The following is a 21,123-nucleotide window of genomic DNA, read 5'->3' as shown; positions in this document are numbered from 1 at the left end:
ATGTTTTGGAGAGAGGGGGGGGGGGGGTTTAGCGTGGCTTCATTTATTTGACGTGTTGTTTCGTGAGGAAAAAGCCAACGTTAGGCCACGTTAGCAAGTTAGCTTATCCTTAGCGTGCTCACACGCGTTGTAAAACGACACAAGCGCTGCGACTTCGGGAGAAAAATTCTTCGCCGCCGACGTGCTCTCGACGTCGCTCCGTTGAGTCGTTTTTGTTTTTCGAGTATTCTCGAGCGAAGTTGGTCTCGCCTGACCCACCCTTTTAACGGCGAGTGAGCTCGAAGGTGCGCTCGTCTCGTCGGCTTTACTGCATTTGCCGTTTGTGTACGCTGCTTCTACAGGTCCGCCGCCCCCCCCCCCCCCGAACAACCCTCCCCTCGGTTCGTATCACTACGCGCGGTGCAACGAAATACTCCCATCAAAGAATTTATCAGTTGAATTCACACGAAAATTACGCGTTCGTTCCCCGTTGGACTCAAGACTTAATAGCGTGCATGTTATAAGTGTTTATAAAGCGTTCATTTTTACGAACAATAGAAACGGACTAGCTTCCTTAAGAGGGCTTTTTCACTTGGCTTTAAACGTAGGGTGGGTGTGTGCTTTGCACCTACGTTTGACTTTCGATTATGACGTTGGTTTGTTACAACGAGCTCGAATATTTTACTGTAAAAATACATTCATTGTTTTACAAAGGACATTTAGCCGTTCTTCAAGGGCTCGTTCGTGTTTATATTTCGATCTTTTTGCACGTTCGCCCGGAATTCGACGGTAGTCGAGTCCAAGGGAAGGCCGGGACTGCTTTCTTGGTTGTTAACGGCGTCATATTGATTGACAACCGAGCCGTCCAATGAGAAAATTCCAGGATCTTAGCAACAGCAAAATTGCGCTCTTGCCCAATCCCCGCCGAGAAAGGTTGGCTCGCCGGCTCCCGCGATCTCGCCACTTGATTGGCCGCCGCGCTCGTCACTCATCCGAGCCTTGTGGATCCTGTAGTTCAAATCGCAGCATTTTGAAGGCGAGGCGCAAGGGAGAGAACTACATATCCCGGAAGCCCTCAGCCAAAGCGAGCGACGCCGTCCGCGCGGCTGGAGGCGGAGCGCGTATATAAATCCGAGCTCCCTCCACTGGAGCCGCACACTGGACGTTGTCGTGACGGCGGGACGTTGTCTCGAGACGTTCGCGGGGGTGTGACAGCGTTGAAACGGTTAACAGTGTCAAAACCTCCGAGGAGTGTCGTTCACTCATTTCTTTGACTTTTTGACACTTTCTCCTCCAAACCTTTTTGAAGGGGCGTTATTTACACGTCATAGTGGTTATTTTGGTAGGTGAACTGGAGTAAAAAAAGCCAATTTGACAAACTTTTTTTTAAATAGTGAGGGGTTTTAAAATGCGTTGAGAAACTCGAAGAGGGATAATCAAGCGCATCGCGATGACAGAACCAGCGGACCACCTGAAAAGTTCGGCCAGCCCATCAGGTGGGAGCAGCGGCGGCGGCGGCGGCGGCGGCGGCTCCAAGCATCTCCCAGTCGGACACCGGGCCGCACCGCCGCACAACGGCGACAGAGGGCGCCAGAGGAGCGACAAGCACCGGCAGGATGTCAACAACGACAAGTTGAGGGGTGTGTGTCCCGGAAACGGGTCCCCCGACGCCGCGGACGCCCCGCCGCCGCCGCCGCCGCCGCAGCAGCAGCAGCAGCCCGGGGCGCTCCAAGTGGACTCGGACACCGGCCTGGTGGTAGACCCTCGCCTCGGCAGGAAGCGGCATCGGCGCCGCGCCGCCAAGAAGAAGCGCCACTGGAAGCCTTACTACAAACTTTCGTGGGAGGAGCGGAAGGCTCTCGACGAGCGAGAAACGGCCCGGGCGTCCCGACTGCGCGAGGAGATGTTCGCCAAGGGGCTCCCGGTGGCCCCCTACAACACCACCCAGTTCCTCATGGACGAGCACGACCGCGAGGAGCCGGACCTCAACACCGAGGCGCGGCGGCCGGACGACACGGGCAGCGAGGAGGACTTGTTCGAGCACGACGACGAGGACGACGACGATGGGAGTGCTGGCGGCGGCGGCGGCGGCGGGGGAGGAGGAGGAGGCGGAGGCGGAGGCGGGGGGAGCAGCGACGGCATCGGGAGGCCGGGCAACGCCGGCGGGGAGTTTCTCCAGCGGGACTTTTCCGAGACCTACGAGATGTACCACGTCGAGAGCCTGCAGAACATGACCAAGCAAGAGCTGGTGAGGGAGTACCTGGAGCTGGAGAAGTGCATGTCCCGGCTGGAGGAAGAGAACAACCGGTTGAGGCGCGCCGCCCTGGAGCCCGGCGGCGGCGGCGGCGGCAGAGGAGGACGAGGAGGCGGGCACGGCGGCGGCATGAGCGTGGAGGAGCCCCTGGCGCGCCTACGGGAGCTGGAGCGGGAGCTGGAGAGACTGAAGGCCCAGAATTCGGAGCTCCTGCTGCGGAGCCAGCCCGCCACTGACAATTAGGGACGCTTGGCGAACTATATTCACAACAAGGTAATAAACAAAGACTTTTTCCTATCTGGACTCCGAACTTTTTTTGGGGGACAGAGAAAAGAATAATAAACAGACCTACATTTTCCTGGACTTTAATTTTCGATTTTTAGGGATCAACCTTTGGACCGAGCTATAAAATGTAAGCAAAAATGCTTAATAACACGTTTTTTTTCTATACTTGGCCTGATTGTTAACAGGGGGAAAACATTTGGACCATTTCTTTTTGTCAACATTTGGCTTGAGGTAGTAAAGTTTCATATTTTGACTTAAAAAAAAAAAAAAAATCAACATTTTGCCCAGAGGTTAAAAAAAAAAAAGTTCAACGCTAAAACAAGTTTTGTTTTAGGACTGTTTTGTCAACAAGTCATATCTTGTCTCAATTGTAAATGTTTTTAGTTTTTTCTTCTTTTGGGTCAACATTTGGTCCAAAGTAATTGAAAAAATAAAAAAAATCTGTACTCTCAGTATTTCTAGTCTTTTTTTTTTTTCTAAAAATTTTAAAAACGTTCTGTTGCATTTTGTCCAACACAACAGCAATAAAGACAGCCAATCACGTCACTCAAGTCCCTTGTTGCCATTTTAAGTGTTACCAGAATTTAATAAAAAATTATGTGTAACTATATTATGAATTGAACCTAATATTAGTGTGAAGGCCCTCCTGAAATCACATTTTGGGGGTCTCACTCCCTGAAAATCCACCAATTCACGACCCCCCCCACACCCACTCAAAATTATATTACCTATCAAAACTTGATTATTCAAATGTAATCTGTTCCAACTGCAAATTACCCTGTTGAAAATATGTTTCATTACATGTATCACCGTATCAACCACAATACCATGTTGACATACTGACAAATGTGCACACTTTTAAACATTGCTACATACGACAACCCAGGTAAGCAGATGTTTACATTAAAAAAAAGACCAGAATTATAAAACTTGATTATTGTACGTGTTCAACTTAATATTGTGAATATTTTCAAAATCTCATATATATTCATAGATTTTACCACAAGGTGGGGTTTCCAGGTCCTATCCGGGGAAAAATCTCCATCCATTCTTTTTATTCACCGCTTATCTTCACGAGGGTCGCGGGGAGCACTGGAGCCTATCCCAGCTGTCAACAGGCAGGAAGCAGGGTACACCCTGAAGTCGTCGCCAGCCAATCGCAGGGCACGTGGAGACAAACAGCCGCACTCAACAATCACACCTAGGGGCAATTTACAGTGTCCAATCAATGTTACATGTTTTTGGGATTTGGGAGGAACTCCGGTGAGTACCCGGACAAAACCCACGCAGGCACGGCGAGAACATGCAAACTCAACACAGGCAAGTCCGGCATTGAACCCAGGACCTCAGAACTGTGAGGTGCGCCTTTTAGGAGAAAGTGATACAGAAAATCTTTTTTTTTTTTTTTTTTTTTTTTACATTTTGTGACTATTTTTCAAACGCAACCAACATTGTAATCATGGAAATGCCCAAAAGCAACATTTTCTTCCAGTAATGTAGTAATAATTACTCCCCAGCTCCGCCTGCAGATGCCACAAGATGACAGGAAAGCGGTGTGGAAATAAAATTCCCCCACTCACTTCTACATTATTAAGATGTCCCCCAGAAAAATGGGTAAACATATGTCATAACATGACGCATGAAGAGTCTCAAGTACCCCTGCCTGAAATAAAAAAGATTACTTTTGCTTGATCTTGCAGTTTTATTTATTTAACTGGGTGCTTCCTCACCTTCAGTCCACTTGAGGGCGCCACTAAGATGCAGTCATAGAAACACATTTTTAAACATCTGTTTATTTACATCATATATATATAATAATAATAAGATAAGCAGAGTTGTACTCATAAGCCATTCTAAAAATGTACACACGAGAGACAATATGTTACATGATAAGTATGTACAACACAGAAAAAACACGAGCGACACTTTTTTTTAGTTTACACCACGTGGGAGACTGCATAGTGTTTCTTCTTCTTCTTTTTCTCCCATTTATGAATTCCTATTGTACACATCTTTGGAGGTGAGCGCTGGAAGGAGGAGGACGCGGAGGAGATAAGGAACCAGCGTGGCACTGCGAAACATTCCAGAAAGGAGGCACTTGTTTGAAAGTTCAAAGAGGCGAGGTTTGAAGTCATGTGACCGGGAAAAGATAACAGGAAGTGTTGCCATAGCGACGGCAAAGAGTAACGACGAACGGCTATCCTGACACACACTAAAAAAAAGGCCTTCGTAAGCTCTAACGTCACGATATATATATATATATAAACAATATATTAAGGGAACGTTTCAAGTAGCATCTGGAGAAGGAAATGTTTGTAAACCATTAAAAAAAAGTATTAAAAGAGAATTATTATTATTATTGAGGTTAAACAAAACGCTCCTATTTACAACTTAATAATAATAATAAGGCTTTGTACAAATGTTACAACACCAAAACAGGAAAGAAAAAAAAAAAAAGTTAACCGTGACCGCATGAAATGGTTTGAATTCCCCCCCCCCCCCCCAAAAAAAAAAAAAAATATATATATATATATATATATAAAAAGAAGCACCATTTTCCAAGGGGAATTTAGGTGGGGAAGACAGCAGGAACTCTGTTCAAAGGGGGCTTGGGCCACCATCGGGACTGAGCGCATTAAACCAGGGACCCCCAAACTGATTTTCCTACCTTGAATCACAATATTAAAGTTTAAACTGTGCATAGCGTTCGATTGGTTTACAAAAATGTTATAAAGTCGTGTCTTGAGATACAAGTGCCCCGACCTCGAGTTTTTCGTCGGCTTTTTCGCTTTGACTTAAGACAGAAGCGCCACATGGTGCAGCAAGCAGAGAAGCCAGGATTGGTCAAACCGACTGCCAGTCGATGGACGCGTGGCATTGACGAATAGAGCTCGCGCACGCAGAATAAACACAACACCCGAGGCCTGTTGTGCCGTTGGTTGTCACACCAGATGAGAAAGATATTCAAAGACGTCATTTTATGGAATACCAGCTGAAAAGAACAGAAAATATCGATGGATTTCGGCAATTTAACGTGATGGATGGTGCCTGACCAAAATACGCGATCGCTTCATTTCAGGTAGGAATTATTCTTCTCCATCTCAAATTACCAAGAAGTATTTATAATGCCAAGTTGGCTCATTTGAGAACAAGGCGTATTTAAAAAAAGAAAATAAACCGTCTGTCGCAGCAAAGAGGTTTAACGGAGGTTAACGTGTGGCAGCGATACGCTTCCCCGTACGGAGGAGCCAACTCGCTTGTCTTTTTTTTTTCTTCCCAATCATAGTTTAATGAATGCGAGTTAGTGTAAAACCAGGGATCATTTATTTAAATATTGGCATTTGTATTGAATACGAGCTGAAAAGATCGATGAATTCCGGCAAAGGTTAAATGTGTCGCCGAACACGCTTCCGCGTTCACGAGCCCTCAAAAACGTCACTGAACAGATCCAGAAACGAAGTATTTGTATGCGTCCAGACTTTTCTACGCTTTCAAACTTTTCCGTGTAAATCTCGACGACTGACTCGCCAGATTCATGTCTAGATCCAGTTGTCCAAGACAAGTTTGAGGGAGTTAACAGTCCAATTTCTTATCGGCGAAAACATCGACTTCGGCATTAAATATGTATCCTCTATGCAGAGTTTATCTAATTTTTTTCCACGTAGCGTCGTTTATTTTCACCTTCTAAATGTCTGACGGTATCGGGCAAGGCTCTGGGCGTCGTGCTACAAGACATATTTCCGCGTCGTCTCCAACCGACTTAGCATTGAGCAACGCTTAGCTTGACCGGCAATTATGGCGAGGCAAACAAAAATCACGTGATTTTATGACGTGGGTGCACGAGCTCTATTGACCAAATCTGACAAGAAGCGACAAGATTGGATGATAGGCTGACCTCTTTGTTTTTTTTTGGAGGGCACAAGATCATGCGATCGACCAAAACTGCCTCGGCGACTGACTGGTCGATGGCAATCCGCACATTGGGCCCCCCTGGTCGAAGCTGTTTACTGCCATTTCTAGTTCAAGGCTACTGTCAAACTAAACATAAACACATATTTAATACAACCAGAAACTGCATTAAGAATACCCAAGATAGGTTTGTGCTAACACATTGCTATGCTAAGATCAATGCTATGCTAAAAGATTTTTTTTTTTTTTGCCTTTTGTTCCACCCATCTGTCATCAAAGCTTATCCTCATGAGGGTCACGGGAGTGCTGGAGCCTATCGCAGCTATCTTCGAGCTAAACTCCGAACAGGTTTGCTAGCCAATTGCAGGGCACATTCATTCACAATCACACCAAGTGGCAATTTAGAGTGTCCAATTAATGTTGCATGTTTTTGGGATACGGGAGGAAACCGTAGAAAAGCCACGCAGGCACGGGGAGGACACGCAAACTCCGCACAGGTGCGCCGGAATTTGAACCCCCGGCATCATAACTGTGAGGCTAATGCTTTTGTTCCCTGATACTAAAATCATTGTGACTCAATTGTTGACTTTCAATGCACTATTATGTAAAAAAGCTTTTCTTTTGGCATTTATGTATGCTGGCCTCGTGTTAGTTTTATGGGACTGTGACATTTTGGGGATGTAATAAAACATTAATTACACATTAAATGGCGATACAAGGAATGTTCTCGTTTGTTTAAACATTTTAACATGAAATTCTTGCGACGGCACTTCTTTAGGTGTTGACAGTGAATCTCAACCTGTGCCTCTGGCAGTATTTTTTTCTATTTAACTATCAATGTAAAACAGGGGTGTCAAACTCATTTTTCTGTTGTTGTTCCGGTTTCCCTCAGAGGGCCGTTATGACGGTGGAACAAAAATATTTAATCATCGCATCATATTTACATAATCAATTTATGAACTACTTTTGGAATCAGAAATCGAGGGTAATGTGTTTTTCAACTATTTACGTTTGGTAACAAAAATGTTTGTAATATCTCAACTTTATCATTGTGATATATGAGAATTTTAAATTTTGGCACAGATTTTTTTTTTTTAACATGAATTATGAAAATTCACACTCTAGATTTGGATGCGCGGGCCACATAAAATCTCGTGGCGGGCCAGATCTGGCCCCCGGGCCTCGAGTTTGACACCTGCGATCTAAAACATCTCTCTCGTATCAAAACGTTAAAGCGGCGACCCCAAAACGTTTGCACAGCGGTCACGTTGAGGTCAGAGTACGTCTCCGGCCTCTAAAAGCACACATTTGGAGCGGAAGTAACAAAAACAAAAGCTTTGGCAAATGACTTGAGATTAAAAAAAAAAAAAAAAAAACACCGAAACAAGCCAGTGCGCTGACCCGCAGCTGGGTAGGGGGTCGGCGGCGGACTGGCCCGGGACCAGGCTGAAATCCTCTCGCTGCTTCCTGACAACGCGTCGCTCCTGATCCTTGGAGCGCCGCTCCCTGGGATGGTGGCTCGCTGCCACCCCGCACAGGTACCGGTGGATCCTCGCTTGACTCCGTTATCTCCCCGAGTTGGGGTTGAGCTATGGATGCTGCCTCTCTGGTGGGAGTGGGAGTTGGGGGGGGGGGGGCAGCGGCGGAAAGACCCTCGCTCGCTGTTGTTATTATTCTACGGTGGTGTGACAGGAAAGTGAGAGATCGATTTTTATCTCCGCACCTTGGTGGCTCTCTCAAGTCTCGCCCGGATTGGACGAAGACTGTCGTCGTCATCCTGTTTCGGCTCACAGATACTGGTGGAACCTGGACGTGGGGGCATGGCGGCCGGAGGATCCCCGTCTTACGACATCATCGCCTTGCGACGGTGACGGCGTTTTGGGGGTGGCCGGAGAGAGCGGGAACTCCGTCAGCGGCGGCCGCTTGTCAATCGGCGCCTCGGTGGGCGATGCCACCACAGTGTGCCTGCGCCAGGCGCGCCTCTTGCGGCGGCTCTCCGGCGAAAGCGGCTTCCGCATGCCCACGCTGCGCAGGTCCTCCGCCGAGCCCAGGAGCCGTGCGCGCACCTGCTCCGCCAGGGTCTTGGGGGAGGGGGCGAAGGACGCCGACTCGCTGGGGGGCAGCGAGGTGCCCAACCTGGCCCGGGATGGGCGAAGATTCTCCTGACTACTTCCTGATGACGTGTCCCTCCTCGTCCTGGGCGCATTTTCACCCGTGGGGGCAGCGGCGGCAGGGATCGCCAGGAGGTCCAGCGAGCGAGCTTTCATCCTCTTCCGCGCCAGCGTGTCGCACTGGATGAGCTTGTGCGAGTTGAAGGACGGCCGCGAGTGCAGCCTGTGCGATGAAGACGTGGACGACGGTGTGGTGGAGCGCGCGCCGCCGCCGTCGTCGGCCTTTTCCGGGGCGACGACGGTGAGCGCTGAGGGTTTGGGGGGCGGGGGCGGCGGCTTCCCGGGACGCTCCCGCGAGGCAAAGCCGCTCTCGTTGTCGGTCTCGCTCACCAGCTCGCTGTGCTCGTCGTCGGCATCCTCCGCTCCCAGGCTGCGGCCCAACGTGGACAGCGTGGAGTAGCCCGACACGATGGAGCGGGCGTCCGCCCTTCCTCCTGCCTCCTCTTCCTCTTTCCCGTTTTTCACAACCGCCTCCTCCGCTTTCACCTCCCCTTTCTCCGCTTCTTCCTCGTCGTCGTCCTCCTCTCCCTCCGGGTGACGTGCGCCGTCTCCGACTTGTTCCTCCTCCACCGTGACGGGCTCGTGCTCAGAGTCGTCATCGGTGCTGCTGCCCACCCGCCGGGCGTTGTGACACTTCCGGCGCTTGCGACCAGTCACCGCCGACATGATGGACAGAGTCAGAAAGTCTTTGGCGGTGAGGTCCTTCTTAGACCCCCAGGAGCCCTGAGGACGAGGCAGGATGCTAGATTACTCAAACCCTACTGATTTTGTAGATCATTTTTACTGAGTTATCATTAATAAATGGCAAAACGAGCCGCTTAAGAGCCACTGGCCTGTTTTGACTCTAAAGATTATTCCCATGTATTATATTTACATCTATTGTGCGAGGTGTTAGTTGGCTTTAAAAGTAGGTGAGAGGATCAATCAAAGTAATGATGGTAGATGGATCCCGTCGACATTTTCCTGGATTCTTCATATTTATTTTGTTTATTTCTTTTGTGCATGATGGTGTTTATTATGAATGTGTAACAGGAGGATCAATAGTACATTGTGTGTGTGTGTGTGTGTGTGTATAGAGCTCGTGCATGTGACGTCACCATTTTCACGGCGCCATATTGCCGGTCAAAATGAGCTGCTCAACAGTGTTTTGGACATTGAACCGGATCAGAATATTCACAATGCCCAAGACTTGTTGTGCTGTTGGTTGTCACAGCATATGAGACAGATATTCAAAGAGGTCATTCTATGGAATACCATCTGAAAAGATGAGAAAATATGGATGGATTTCGGCGACTAAACGTGATGGATGGTACCCAACCAAATCCACATGACTGTGTAGCAATCGCTTCATTTCAGGTAGAAATTATTCTTCTCAATCTCAAATTACCAAGAAGTATTTATAATGCCAAGTTGGCTCATTTGAGAACAATGTATATTTAAAAAAAAAAAAAAACAAAAAAAAAAAACAGCAGAGTCATCTCCAACATACACTGAAGCGTGTTGCGGCCAAACTTTTTTTTTTTTTTTAATATGTACTGGTGTCAAATGAGTCCAATGCATATTTGAAAAAATAAAATGAATTGTCGGTCACACAGAGGTTTACGTAGGTGAACGTGTGGCCGCAACACGCTTCTTATTTTTTTTAACGCATGTTCTCAAATAAGCCAAGTTAGCATTATAAGTACTTCTTGGGAAATGCTACAGAGGAGCAGACTTGTTTGTCCTCTTTTTTTTGTGTGACCGCAATCAGTTCCACGTACGTTTGTGTAAAACCAGGGCTCATTTATTGAAATCTTGGTATTTGGTATTTCCGCATTCATGAGCCGTCAAAACCGTCACTGTGTGGGATTTATTCCTGATGAGAACAGATCCAGCAACAAAGTATTCGTATGCGTCCAGACTTTTCTACGCTTTCAAACTTTTCCGTGTAATCTCGCCGACTTACTCACCAGATCCACGTGTAGATCCAGTTGTCCGAGACAAACGGAAGCGAATTAACAGTCCAATTTCTTATCGGCGAAAACATCGATTTCGGAATTAAATACGGGTCCTCTATGGTGAGTTTACCTAATTTCTCCACGTACCTTTGTTTATTTTCACATTCTAAATGTCTGACGGTGTTGGACAAGACTCTGAGCGTCGTGCTACAAGACATATTTCCGTGTCGTCTCCAACTGACTTAGGATTGAGCAATGCTTAGCTTGACCGGCAATATGGCGACGTAAACTAAAGTCAAGTGATTTTATGATGTAGGTGCACGAGCTCTATACGTGTTTATGTGACCGAGAGTGCTATGGCCTGTGGTGGAGACACTATATTAATCATACGAAACTTACCTTGTGCATGGATGACTGAGCATCCTATTGATATTTTTTACTTTGTGGGTTATTTCTAGTCCTTTTTAAATTTTTATTGTGAAAGGTCAAATTCACTTTAAACACTGCACACACTCACCCGAGAGTGCAGCAGAGTTTTGACTGGGAAACTTTTGAGTCCATTTTTCTGATTATGCAATCACATTAATTGCAGGGCATGTACATTGTGCACGCTATATTAAACAAGCACATCGTGGACCACGCCAAATTATTACTATTGTGCAAATTGGCAGTTAGTATGAAAAGGTTGCGAGAGGAGCCATTGCATTAATGTGACAGTCCATACACGCCCTAAAAGGAACAGCGAACTCAAGCAAGGAACATAACGAGACGTTACCTTGGATTTCGCTGAATCACTGTTGGTGGAGTCTGAAGGGGAAAGATGACGACATTTAGTAAAGAGCCTTGGGAGGAGGGCAAAGAGGCACTTGGTGGGATTATTAATCGTATTCTTCTGTTGTCGTGAAAATATCGGCATGGCAACTGTGGCTGTCGGTCAGCCGTCAAAACCAATCAGAGGCCACAGGACAGCAATTTTGCGCTCAAAATTCAATGGGAACCACACCAAGTCTGACTTCCTCTTTGCCATCTCACTTTACACACACACACACAGTGGAGGAGGCAACGATTTTGATGGGAACGTGGAAATTAATACACAAAGAAACACCAGAAAGATCATCAGAAGGTGACGTCAGTGACAGAGCAGTGCAGCAATTATAAAAAACAGGCACACGCACACATGTGCCACCGTGAAGGCAACATTCACTTACCTCTTTTTATTATTACAGTGGGGGGAAAGCCACAGTGTCACCATGACACACACACACGTGCACACACACGTGCACACACACACGCACACGCACACACACACACACACACACACACCACACACACACACACACACACACACACACACACACACACACACACACACACACACACACACACACACTCCTGGGGACAATGAAGGCAAAATGCTCTCACAATATGCTCTCACAAACACTTCTGGTTGCTAGCAGGGAGAAAAGTCGCACGGTCACCATGACACATGCCACACACACTTGCTCACACACACAAACACACGCACGTGTTGGCGTCCTACCGCAGTGGCTGCTCCACAGGCTCAGCTAAGAGAGTGAAGCAGAGTGAAAGGCACAAGATGAGCAACGTGCAAGGGGAAAAAAAATGCAAAGAACGAGAGCAGAGAGGGGAGAAAAAAGTGTAGCTAATGCTAAATGCTAACCAACCAACATCTGTTTTCATGCTACACACTGCTGTGCCATCGGAAAAGAAGGAAGGAATTTTGACTTGAGAACGGACAACATGCATTACTAACATTATTGAAATATTAATAATTTTTCCACAAAGGACATAAGAACGACAGCTTCACATATGCCAAGTGAGTCTTAGTTGAGGCCTGTTTTTGGTGCTCTCGCCTTAACTGCGCACGACCGCCCATTTCCATCCGTTTGGCTTGCGACGCAGCTTTAGCATGCAGCTACAACCTAGCGAGTGTTAGTGCGCTAGCGATTCGAGTCGGCGCTCACCTGAGGCGTCGCCGAGCAGAGCGGTCCGCCCGATGTTGGAAAGCAGGTGGTCGATGTTGGGGGCGGGCTGCACGTCCTCAGTGTCCTCCGGCGTCTGGATAGAAAATGATGTTCTTACTCGTATCGTTATCATTATTATATTGAGATTTTCCATTACGTACCTTTTCATCCTTGTCTGGCTCCTCACTGAAAAACCACAGGTACTGCAAAAACGACAAAAAACTTTTGTGTTAACATCATTAGAATGAGCGTCTGGGTATCTCAATGTGAGTGTGAAAAAGTGTGTATGTACTGTATATGTGTGCGTGCATTTACTCACGTGTTGTATGAGCGTCTCTACTATCTTATAGCGGTCCGGCATGTGCGTGACCATGTCCTTCATGTTGTCCTCGGACGTGCGCACTAGCGTCGGCCCAAACACCAACGCCAGGTTACGGGGTTCCATCTGCACACACACATAACACAGTATTTACCATGTAATAACACAAAACTTCGATACCTTCAAAAATGACTTTGTACCTGGAGAATTTTCAATTTTGGTTATAACGTAAAACCATAAAAGTGACTCATGGACTATAAATATGGCGGACACGATTTTCTGAAAATTGTGCCTTTTGCCTGTAAACAGCATTGTTTAAAGAAAATGTATTTTTCCATAACTTGCCTTCTTATGTTTTATCCATTAAATAAATTTATGATGCTATAAATGTGCTAACCTGCAGCGCACATCACTGAACAAAAAAGTGTAACGTTGGCAATATTTCCTATGAAAACAAAATACTTTGCCATGTAAACTACCGTAATTTCCGGGCCTAGAAGGCGCGACTTTTTACACATGCTTTCCACCCTGCGGTTTATGCGGTGATGTGGCAAAATTTGTGCAAGGGGGCACTCGAGCGGAAAAGGTAAGCGTGAGACTGGTGGAATATATGTGCCGAGGAAGTTAATTTTACCGGTCCAGTCCTGTTAGTACTGCGCTAGCGTGTTACTGCCGTGTCTTAGTGATTTTTACCCGCATGTTTTGTTTTGGCTGGCCCTGATAGCGCAGCCCTAGCGTTAGCATTAGCGCGGCGCTAACGTTAAACTCTGTGTACCGTCTTTCTTTGTAAATATCTCGTGTTTCAATGTGGGCTTTAATGTGGACACTTGCGGCTTTTGTACAGGTGCACGGTATGCATGTATGTACCAAATGGTATTTCCTTTATAAATGTACTGGGTAAGGCTTATGACCAGGTGCACTCTTATGGTATATCTTTTGCCCCGAAAAGGATATATTCCACAATGAAAAAGAAATGTTATCACCTGAAAACTAAAGATTTTACCCCCAAAATAAGTATATTGTCATAAAACACTAGATTTTACTGTGCCGACAGATCTTAGATTTTGCCACGTGAACCATATCGTATGCCCCAAAATTAAACATTTGTCTATGAAAAAGCAATACTTACTATGAAAACTAGACTTTGCAACAGAATTTCCAGATAAAAACAAAACAAAACAAATTTTCCTATACATTTGACCAAAAAAATGCAGCTTGTTTGTGCCTGAATATTCAATGTTGAAATATAAATGCTATAAAAAGATACTTTTTTTAACCTATCAGCTTGGCAAAGGAATATTATTCGAATGAAATGCAATTATACAAAGCTTTTCTTCCAAGTAGAGCCAAAAATGTCACTCTTCTACATATTGCAGTACACTTCCAAAATCCTAATAAATTGTGACTGCGGTACAATGCCTCACCTTGTTTTTATCTGAATGGTCTGCCACTGTCTTCAGGTGACACACCAGGAACTTGAGCGTGTGATAGTAATAATCGGGAAGGTCTCGGATCTACACGCAAAGAAATATGATGGTGAGTAATCCTGCTTGCACGAGTGTGAGCACAATCGCGTGTACCAGCTTCTTCATGGTCTTCAGTCTGTCCGATGCGTCCTCCATTCTGTTGGCGTCGATGAAATCGTTGTATTTGTCTGCAGAGACGACACAGACGAAGTCACCTTTGAGTGTGTGAGGGAGGGAGGGGGAATGGAGAGAGAGAGGGAGCGAGAAAGAAAGAGTGAGAGGCAGGAGAGGAGCAAAGAGAAAGGAGGAGAGAGGGAGAGAGAGAGAGGGGGAGAGAGAGGGGGAGAGGGAGAGAGGGAGAGGGGGAGGGAGAGAGAGAGAGGAGAGAGACAGAGAGAGAGGGAGAGAGGAGAGGGGAGGGGAAGAGAGAGAGAGAGGGGGAGGGAGCAGAGGGTGGGGGAGGGAGAGGGAGAGAGGGGGGGAAGGGGGAGGGAGGAGGAGAGAGAGAGGGAGTGAGAGGAGGGAGAGAGAGAGAGTGAGGGAGAGAGAGAGTGAGAGAGGGTGAGAGGGAGAGAGTGAGAGAGAGAGAGAGAGAGGGAGAGAGAGACTGAGAGGGAGGGAGAAAGAGAGAGAGAGATAGAGAGAGAAGGGGAGAAAGAGAGACTGAGAGGGAGAGAGCAGAGAGCGGGGGGAGGGAGGGGAAGAAGAGAGAGAGAGCGAGGGAGAGAGAGGGAGCGAGAGGGAGAGAAAGAGGGGGGGAGAGAGAGGGAGTGAGGGAAGAGAGAGAAGGAGTGAGAGAGGGGGGAGAAGGAGAGAGAAGAGAGAGTGAGGGAGAGAGAGAGAGAGTGAGAGAGGGTGAGAGGGAGATGAGAGAGAGAGAGAGAGAGAGAAGGAGGGAGAGAGAGACTGAGAGGGAGGGAGAAAGAGAGAGAGAGAGGAGACTTGAGAGAGGAGAGAGAGAGAGACAGACAGAGAGACAGAGAGAGTGTGTGTGTGTGTAACCGGACTCACCGTTGGTGAAGAGTGGTTCTGGAAGTTTCCGGAAGAAAGATTTCAGTAAGCTGCTGACGACGTTGAGGTCCTGCCACTTCTGTCCACAAACCCCCCCCCCCCAAAAAAAAAAAAACAAAGATGAGTTCATTTTGACACCAAACATTAGATTTGCATGGAAACACGATTCAGTGGTATCAGGTTGAGAATTGCTGGCGTGAGGCAGATTCAAAACATATCTTGATACACTGGTTATAATTCGATACAACGACAATACTTCTAAGCCTGGAACGATAAGAATCAGCTCAGTATGGGATCAATATGATGATTCGGTATGATTTGAATCGGTTCAGAAAAAATTCGATAATATTTGGAGATGTAGACGTTAATCACAAAGGACCTTGATTTGACTTGACGTCACCCAAATCTATAAAATCACATTTGACCAAACCTATTTTCAAACATGGAAAAGAACACTTATCTCTGAGAATTGTTGCTTTATGGCACTGCAGAAATAAACAACAAAATGTTAAATATCTATATTTCATAAATATCAAATCAATTATTTAAATAAAGAAATATGTTAGAATAGTACAGGAAGTGTATGAGGGCAGCAAAACAGCGGTGAAGTGTGCCAGAAGAATTTAAAGTGGAGGTGGGACTGCATCAGGGATCAGCTCTGAGCCCCTTCCTGTTTGCTGTGGTAATGGAAAGGCTGACAACAGGAAGCAGAACTGGAGGTGGCAGAAATGAAAACGCTGAGGTTCTCGCTCGGAGTGGGCAGGTTAGATAGGATTAGAAATGAGCTCATTAGAGGGACACCCAAAGTTGGATGTTTTGGAGACAAGGTCAGAGAGCAGACTTCGATGGTTAGGACATGTTCAGAGGCGAGAGAGTGAGTATATTGGTAGAACAGTCCTGAGGATGGAGCTACCAGGCAAAAGACCGAGAGGAAGACCAAAGAAAAGGTTCATGGATGTGGTATGGGAAGACATGAGGACTGTGGGGGTTAGAGAGGAGGATGCATGAGATGGAAAAAGATGAGACGCTGTGGTGACCCCGAACGGGACAAGCCGAAAGGAAAAGAAGATGAAATCACTTATTTAAATGGACCACAACAATTTATTTTGTACAAAAAATAATCTGCACAAACTAACAATAGTGACGAGCCAAGAGCGGTTCAGCACACGGTGCCGTTCAAGATGGGAGCTCCACTCCATACATGCACGGCTTGCCTTTTTGCTTCAGGACATAAGAGGACTGCAGCTGGCAGGTCAGTTTCATTTTGATGTCGCAAAATACCAACACTAGACGTGTAAATCGACCGAATGGGCTTGAGAAAAGTGTTGAAATCGAGACGCCACCCAAAAATTTACTTGAATCTGGTAATGTCTCCAGTGCCCACTAATGCTGGTTGTGTTTGTAAGCATATTGTTGCATCGGCGACCCAAAACGCGAGCCCTCCCACGTATGCCTATTTATCTATTTGTTTATTTTAATAATTTATTTTTCCCACACTTTTATATACAGAGAAAAAAAAGAGAAAGAAAAGAAAAAAAAGGGAGCGAAAAATATACAATTAATTTACATTCGGGCGGCACCGTGGCTCAGATGGTAAAGTGTTGGCTTCACAGTACTGAGAACACGGCCTCCCCGTGCCTGCATGGTTTTTCTCCAGACACTCCGGTTTCCTCCCACATCCCAAAAACATGCAACACTAATTGAACACTCTAAATTGCCTTGAGGTGAGATTTTGAGTGCGACTGTTTGTCTCTATAATGCCCAGTGATTGGCTGGCGACCAGTCCAGGGTGTACCCCGCCTCCTGCCCGTTGACAGCTGTGATAGGCTCCAGCACTCCCACAACCCTTGTGAGGATAAGCGGCAAAGAAAATGGATGGATGGATTTTGTATTGATTATGGAGCCTGTTACCAAATGATGGTGTAAAAAGTTTATTGGCACTCCCATTTGAATTTAATGTAAAAATAAATGTAAATCAAAACGAACCACACATTGTGGATTTAAACTAAAACATTTAACTGGCAGAACAACTTGTGAAAGTGTCTCTAAATATTTGACTGGTCCTGTGCTTTGCCACAAATCACGCCATTTTCGGCGTCTTAATTCCTGACCTCTTCCGCCGGGTTGATGTCGACGCCCTTGTTGAGTTGCTCTTGCAGCAGCGACACCATGGCGTTGTTGCCGGGCACCCGGTAGATGCCCGTGTACTCCAGACCCATGTCCTCCACCAAGCCGCAGCAGATCTCAACGATCAGCGGGATGAACTGGATCAGATCCGGATCAACGGCTAATGAGTGAGCTTTCCTTAGCGGGACGAGGGACGAATCCCGAGGTCTGACCTTGTTGTTGATACCGGGCTGGCAGTCTTCCAGCCTCACGCCAAAGGCTTTCGGTCCCGTTTTCTTGGTCTTCTTCATAATGTTGATTCCCCACGGAGACTTGGGAGGGCTGCTCTCATCTGGGGACGCATTAGACGACATGACAATGTAATATTTAAACAAAAATATTACACCCTTATGAAAACACTGTATTTGATTTGGTAGTGAAAACCATATTTCACCTAAAAAAATGCAACATATTGCCATAAACCACTACTTATTGGCATGAAAACTGAATACTGTATGACAAAATGGAAGTGCCAGAGAAACACAAATTATCAACAAATCAGTATTTTACCATAAAACACCTTTTGATATAAAAATAAATGACTGCACCATAAAATTGCAGAAAATTATAATTCACCATTTTGCCATAAGAGCTAAATATTTTAGCACAAAAATACAATATAATGCCAGTCTGATTCTTTTCTACAGTATCAAGATAAATACGTTACCATGAAAATATTGCACAGTCCAATAAAAACATTTTTTTTGTGTAGAAAACTCCTATTAAACCACAAAAAATATGCCTGCTACCGGTTCAATTTTACTATGAAAACACAATATTTTACTTTAAAAACGCATATTATCACTTTCACACACACATTTATCTCCCCAAAAAAGTTACAAAGTCCCCATTACAACTCAATATTACAGCCATAAAATACCAAATTTTGCCATAAAAACAGATTATTTATCCACTCCAACGTTTGGACTATATTTGTGATATTTATTTATGATAGAGACCTTTGCCGTCCTGTTTGGGTGAACGCGGTGCCCCCAAAGCGTTCTCGGTCTTGGCGAGCAGGAAGGGAGGCTTCATGCGAGACATCCTGGGTGAAGAGTCGGGCTTACTTCCTGTCGGGCTGCAGGGGGCGATAGAGGCACGCGTGCTTTGTGTGAAGTCAACGAAAGTGGGAGTTGTGCCGCTGTTTAACTGCGCTCAGGTGCCTCACCTCTGTTTCCTGTAGTCATTCAGCTTCTTATTGATTAACGCATGCCCGGAAAAACCTAACTCCTGCAACAAACAATTGAAAACTACTTATAAGATTTCATTTTAAAAAAAAAAAAAAAAATACACATTAAATTTTGCCTTCATAGTAACTCATTGCACTACAAAATCCAAGCCTTTTCATTACAATATATTTAAAAAAATGAAAACTACATTTTTTTTATAATGGAAAACTAAATAATTTTCAGAAAGAAAACACTAGGTTATGATCAAGACATTTTGCCACAAAATGTCATTTTATCCCAAAATACTGTTTTGTGGCTAAAATATTTTGCATCAAAATGATGGATTTTGCCATTAAAAAAGGTACTGGTAGAGTATATCGGTAGGAAATGATAAATTTGTATATATGGCTGACATTTTGCTCCAAAATACAGACCAATAAGACATTTTGTGGTCTGAATTCTGGATTTTGATATGAAATGACAAATATTGTCAGAAAAACTATCACAAAAATCCTAGATTTTGTGATAAAACAGTACAGATTACATCTATCCATCAATTTCCTTTCCCGCTTGTCCACACGAGGGTCGCGGGGAGTGCTGGAGCCTATCCCAGCTGTCAACGGGCAGGAGGCGGGGTACACCCAGAACTGGTTGCCAGCCTATCACAGGGCAGACAACAGCTGTACTCACAATCACACCCAGGGTCAATTTAGAGTGTCCAATTAAACAGATTAGTAAGTTTCTTTCGGCTTGTCCCTTTCGGGGTCGCCACAGCGTGTCATCTCAGATGAACGCACATATGTTTGGCACAATTTTTACGCCAGATGCCCTTCCTGACGCAACCCTTCTCAGGGAGTGGAGGCCCCAGTGGGATATGAACCCACAACCCCTGGTTTACCAAACCAGTGCTCTAATCACTGAGCTACAGGGCCTATGCCCAATTAAACAGATTACATTATATAAATATTATACTTGTCATAAAAACAACCTTTGTTCAAAAAAAAGAACAACTTTCATCCTGCCAAAAATGGTAATTATTCAACTTAAATGTCAATAAAAAACATCATTAAAGACACTGCGCAGACCAAAGCCCACCTCACTGTCCGTCTTGCTGTTCTCCCTGATGACCTGGATCCAGTCCAGCATGTGGTCTCGGTCCTCGGCCTGCAGCAGGTACTCGCAGAAGTCCTGCGTGGTGAGCCTGAGGGCGTGCTTGCGCTTGGTCTCGCTGTAGGCGATGTCCACCAGGCAGCCGCGGATGCTGATCGGCTGCTCGTCCTCGGCGCCGCCCCCCAGCGTGGCGCCACGCAGCACGGCCTCGCGCTTGTCCTTATACAGGAAGAGCGAGTGCGAGCGCAGCACCGAGAACACGCGCTTCCATGGACGCATGCCGCTGCCCACCTTCTGCCACACACACACACACACACACACACACACACACACACCACACACACACACACACACACACACACACAGATGGAATGTATTGCGAGGGTTTACACAGGGTTCTGTTAATTGGGCATGATTTGGAGAGGAACCCACACCACTTAACTTATACCAAAATGGATACAATTACTTTTGCTGTTTATGATACTGTTATTACTATGTAATTGTATATTTAAAGCAATTATGGAAGTTGGTTTAACATAAAAAGTGTGGGGGGGAAAAATATGGAAGTAAATAAGTGCCACCAGGATTTGAATTTGAAATGTAAAATGATCACATATTCAATAGTTGCTACAATTCGCTGTCTGAAATTCACTGTCTGTCCCACCACGCAGGGTTACTTCAGGTCAGAACCAAACAGCCAGCCAATCTAGTTATGCTTTCTTAGTATCTGATGTCACGTGACTATGAAAGGGTTAATGCGATTGGCTGGGTGCTCAGTTCTGACCTGAAGTCACCCTGCCTGGTGGCACAGACGCTGAATTTCAGACAGCAAATTGTAGCTGGATGAATTGTTAACATAGAAAAGTTACACTGAAATACAATTATTGAAAATGTGATCACTTTACATTTCAAATTCAAATCCTGGTAGCACATATTTACTTCCATAAAAAAGACGTTCCTTGTCGCAAGTGGTACGGCTCACCTTGCCCTTCTCGGTGAGGATCTGCTTAAAGTTCAGCCAGCCTTCCCGCCGCACGTCGCTGTACGTGATGTTGCCCAGCTCCGAGGTGGAGTGGCGCTTGGAGCGCACCTCTTCTGCTGTGCCCAAGTTGTCTAAGGACTGAAAGAAGGAAAAACACAGAAATGAGTATTGTGTGCTGCAGATGGCGCTGTAACACAACTAAAACTTGAATGCAAAAATCTAATCAAATCAAAAGCCTTTAATGTATTATTATGTATTAATTAGATGCTGTGCATACAACAAAATGATGAGTGCTTTTCCACAAGGTGCAATAAAAGAATAAAAATCGAAGCACATCTTAGGTAAAAAAAACAATAGATAAAACATCAAGGCACAGGTAC

At 45.6% G+C, this 21,123-nt stretch overlaps 2 protein-coding genes across 11 annotated transcripts in view; one reads left to right on the top strand and one right to left on the bottom strand.

Annotated features, from left to right (window-relative positions):
• The first annotated feature begins 483 nt into the window (after nt 1-483).
• Nucleotides 484-2,970, top strand: hexim1 (HEXIM P-TEFb complex subunit 1). The gene has a single exon (XM_061847321.1). It carries the CDS (start codon nt 1,430-1,432, stop codon nt 2,474-2,476), a length of 1,047 nt encoding a protein of 348 aa, XP_061703305.1. The 5' UTR covers nt 484-1,429; the 3' UTR covers nt 2,477-2,970.
• Nucleotides 2,971-4,295: 1,325 nt separating this feature from the next.
• arhgap23a (Rho GTPase activating protein 23a) overlaps nt 4,296-21,123 on the bottom strand; it is a 69,536-nt gene continuing 52,708 nt past the window's right edge. For 9 of the 10 annotated variants that reach the window (XM_061847314.1, XM_061847317.1, XM_061847312.1 and 6 more), the window contains 14 exons: nt 20,744-20,881; nt 19,747-20,055; nt 18,651-18,712; nt 18,442-18,560; nt 17,656-17,774; nt 17,428-17,580; nt 15,317-15,395; nt 14,420-14,493; nt 14,264-14,353; nt 12,840-12,965; nt 12,682-12,723; nt 12,521-12,614; nt 11,311-11,342; nt 4,296-9,321 (listed from right to left, as the gene is read on the bottom strand). In XM_061847314.1, the coding sequence (XP_061703298.1) occupies nt 8,215-9,321; nt 11,311-11,342; nt 12,521-12,614; nt 12,682-12,723; nt 12,840-12,965; nt 14,264-14,353; nt 14,420-14,493; nt 15,317-15,395; nt 17,428-17,580; nt 17,656-17,774; nt 18,442-18,560; nt 18,651-18,712; nt 19,747-20,055; nt 20,744-20,881 (2,544 nt within the window). In that variant the 3' untranslated portion in view covers nt 4,296-8,214. The remainder of the gene's footprint in view (nt 9,322-11,310; nt 11,343-12,520; nt 12,615-12,681; nt 12,724-12,839; nt 12,966-14,263; nt 14,354-14,419; nt 14,494-15,316; nt 15,396-17,427; nt 17,581-17,655; nt 17,775-18,441; nt 18,561-18,650; nt 18,713-19,746; nt 20,056-20,743; nt 20,882-21,123) is intronic. The other variant, XM_061847310.1, reaches the window with a different exon arrangement.

The sequence above is a fragment of the Syngnathoides biaculeatus genome, chromosome 16, assembly GCF_019802595.1.
Source record: "Syngnathoides biaculeatus isolate LvHL_M chromosome 16, ASM1980259v1, whole genome shotgun sequence".
Lineage (NCBI taxonomy): Eukaryota > Metazoa > Chordata > Actinopteri > Syngnathiformes > Syngnathidae > Syngnathoides > Syngnathoides biaculeatus.
The sequence above is the reverse complement of the archived record's forward strand: the minus strand, read 5'-3'. Positions and strand labels throughout refer to the sequence as shown.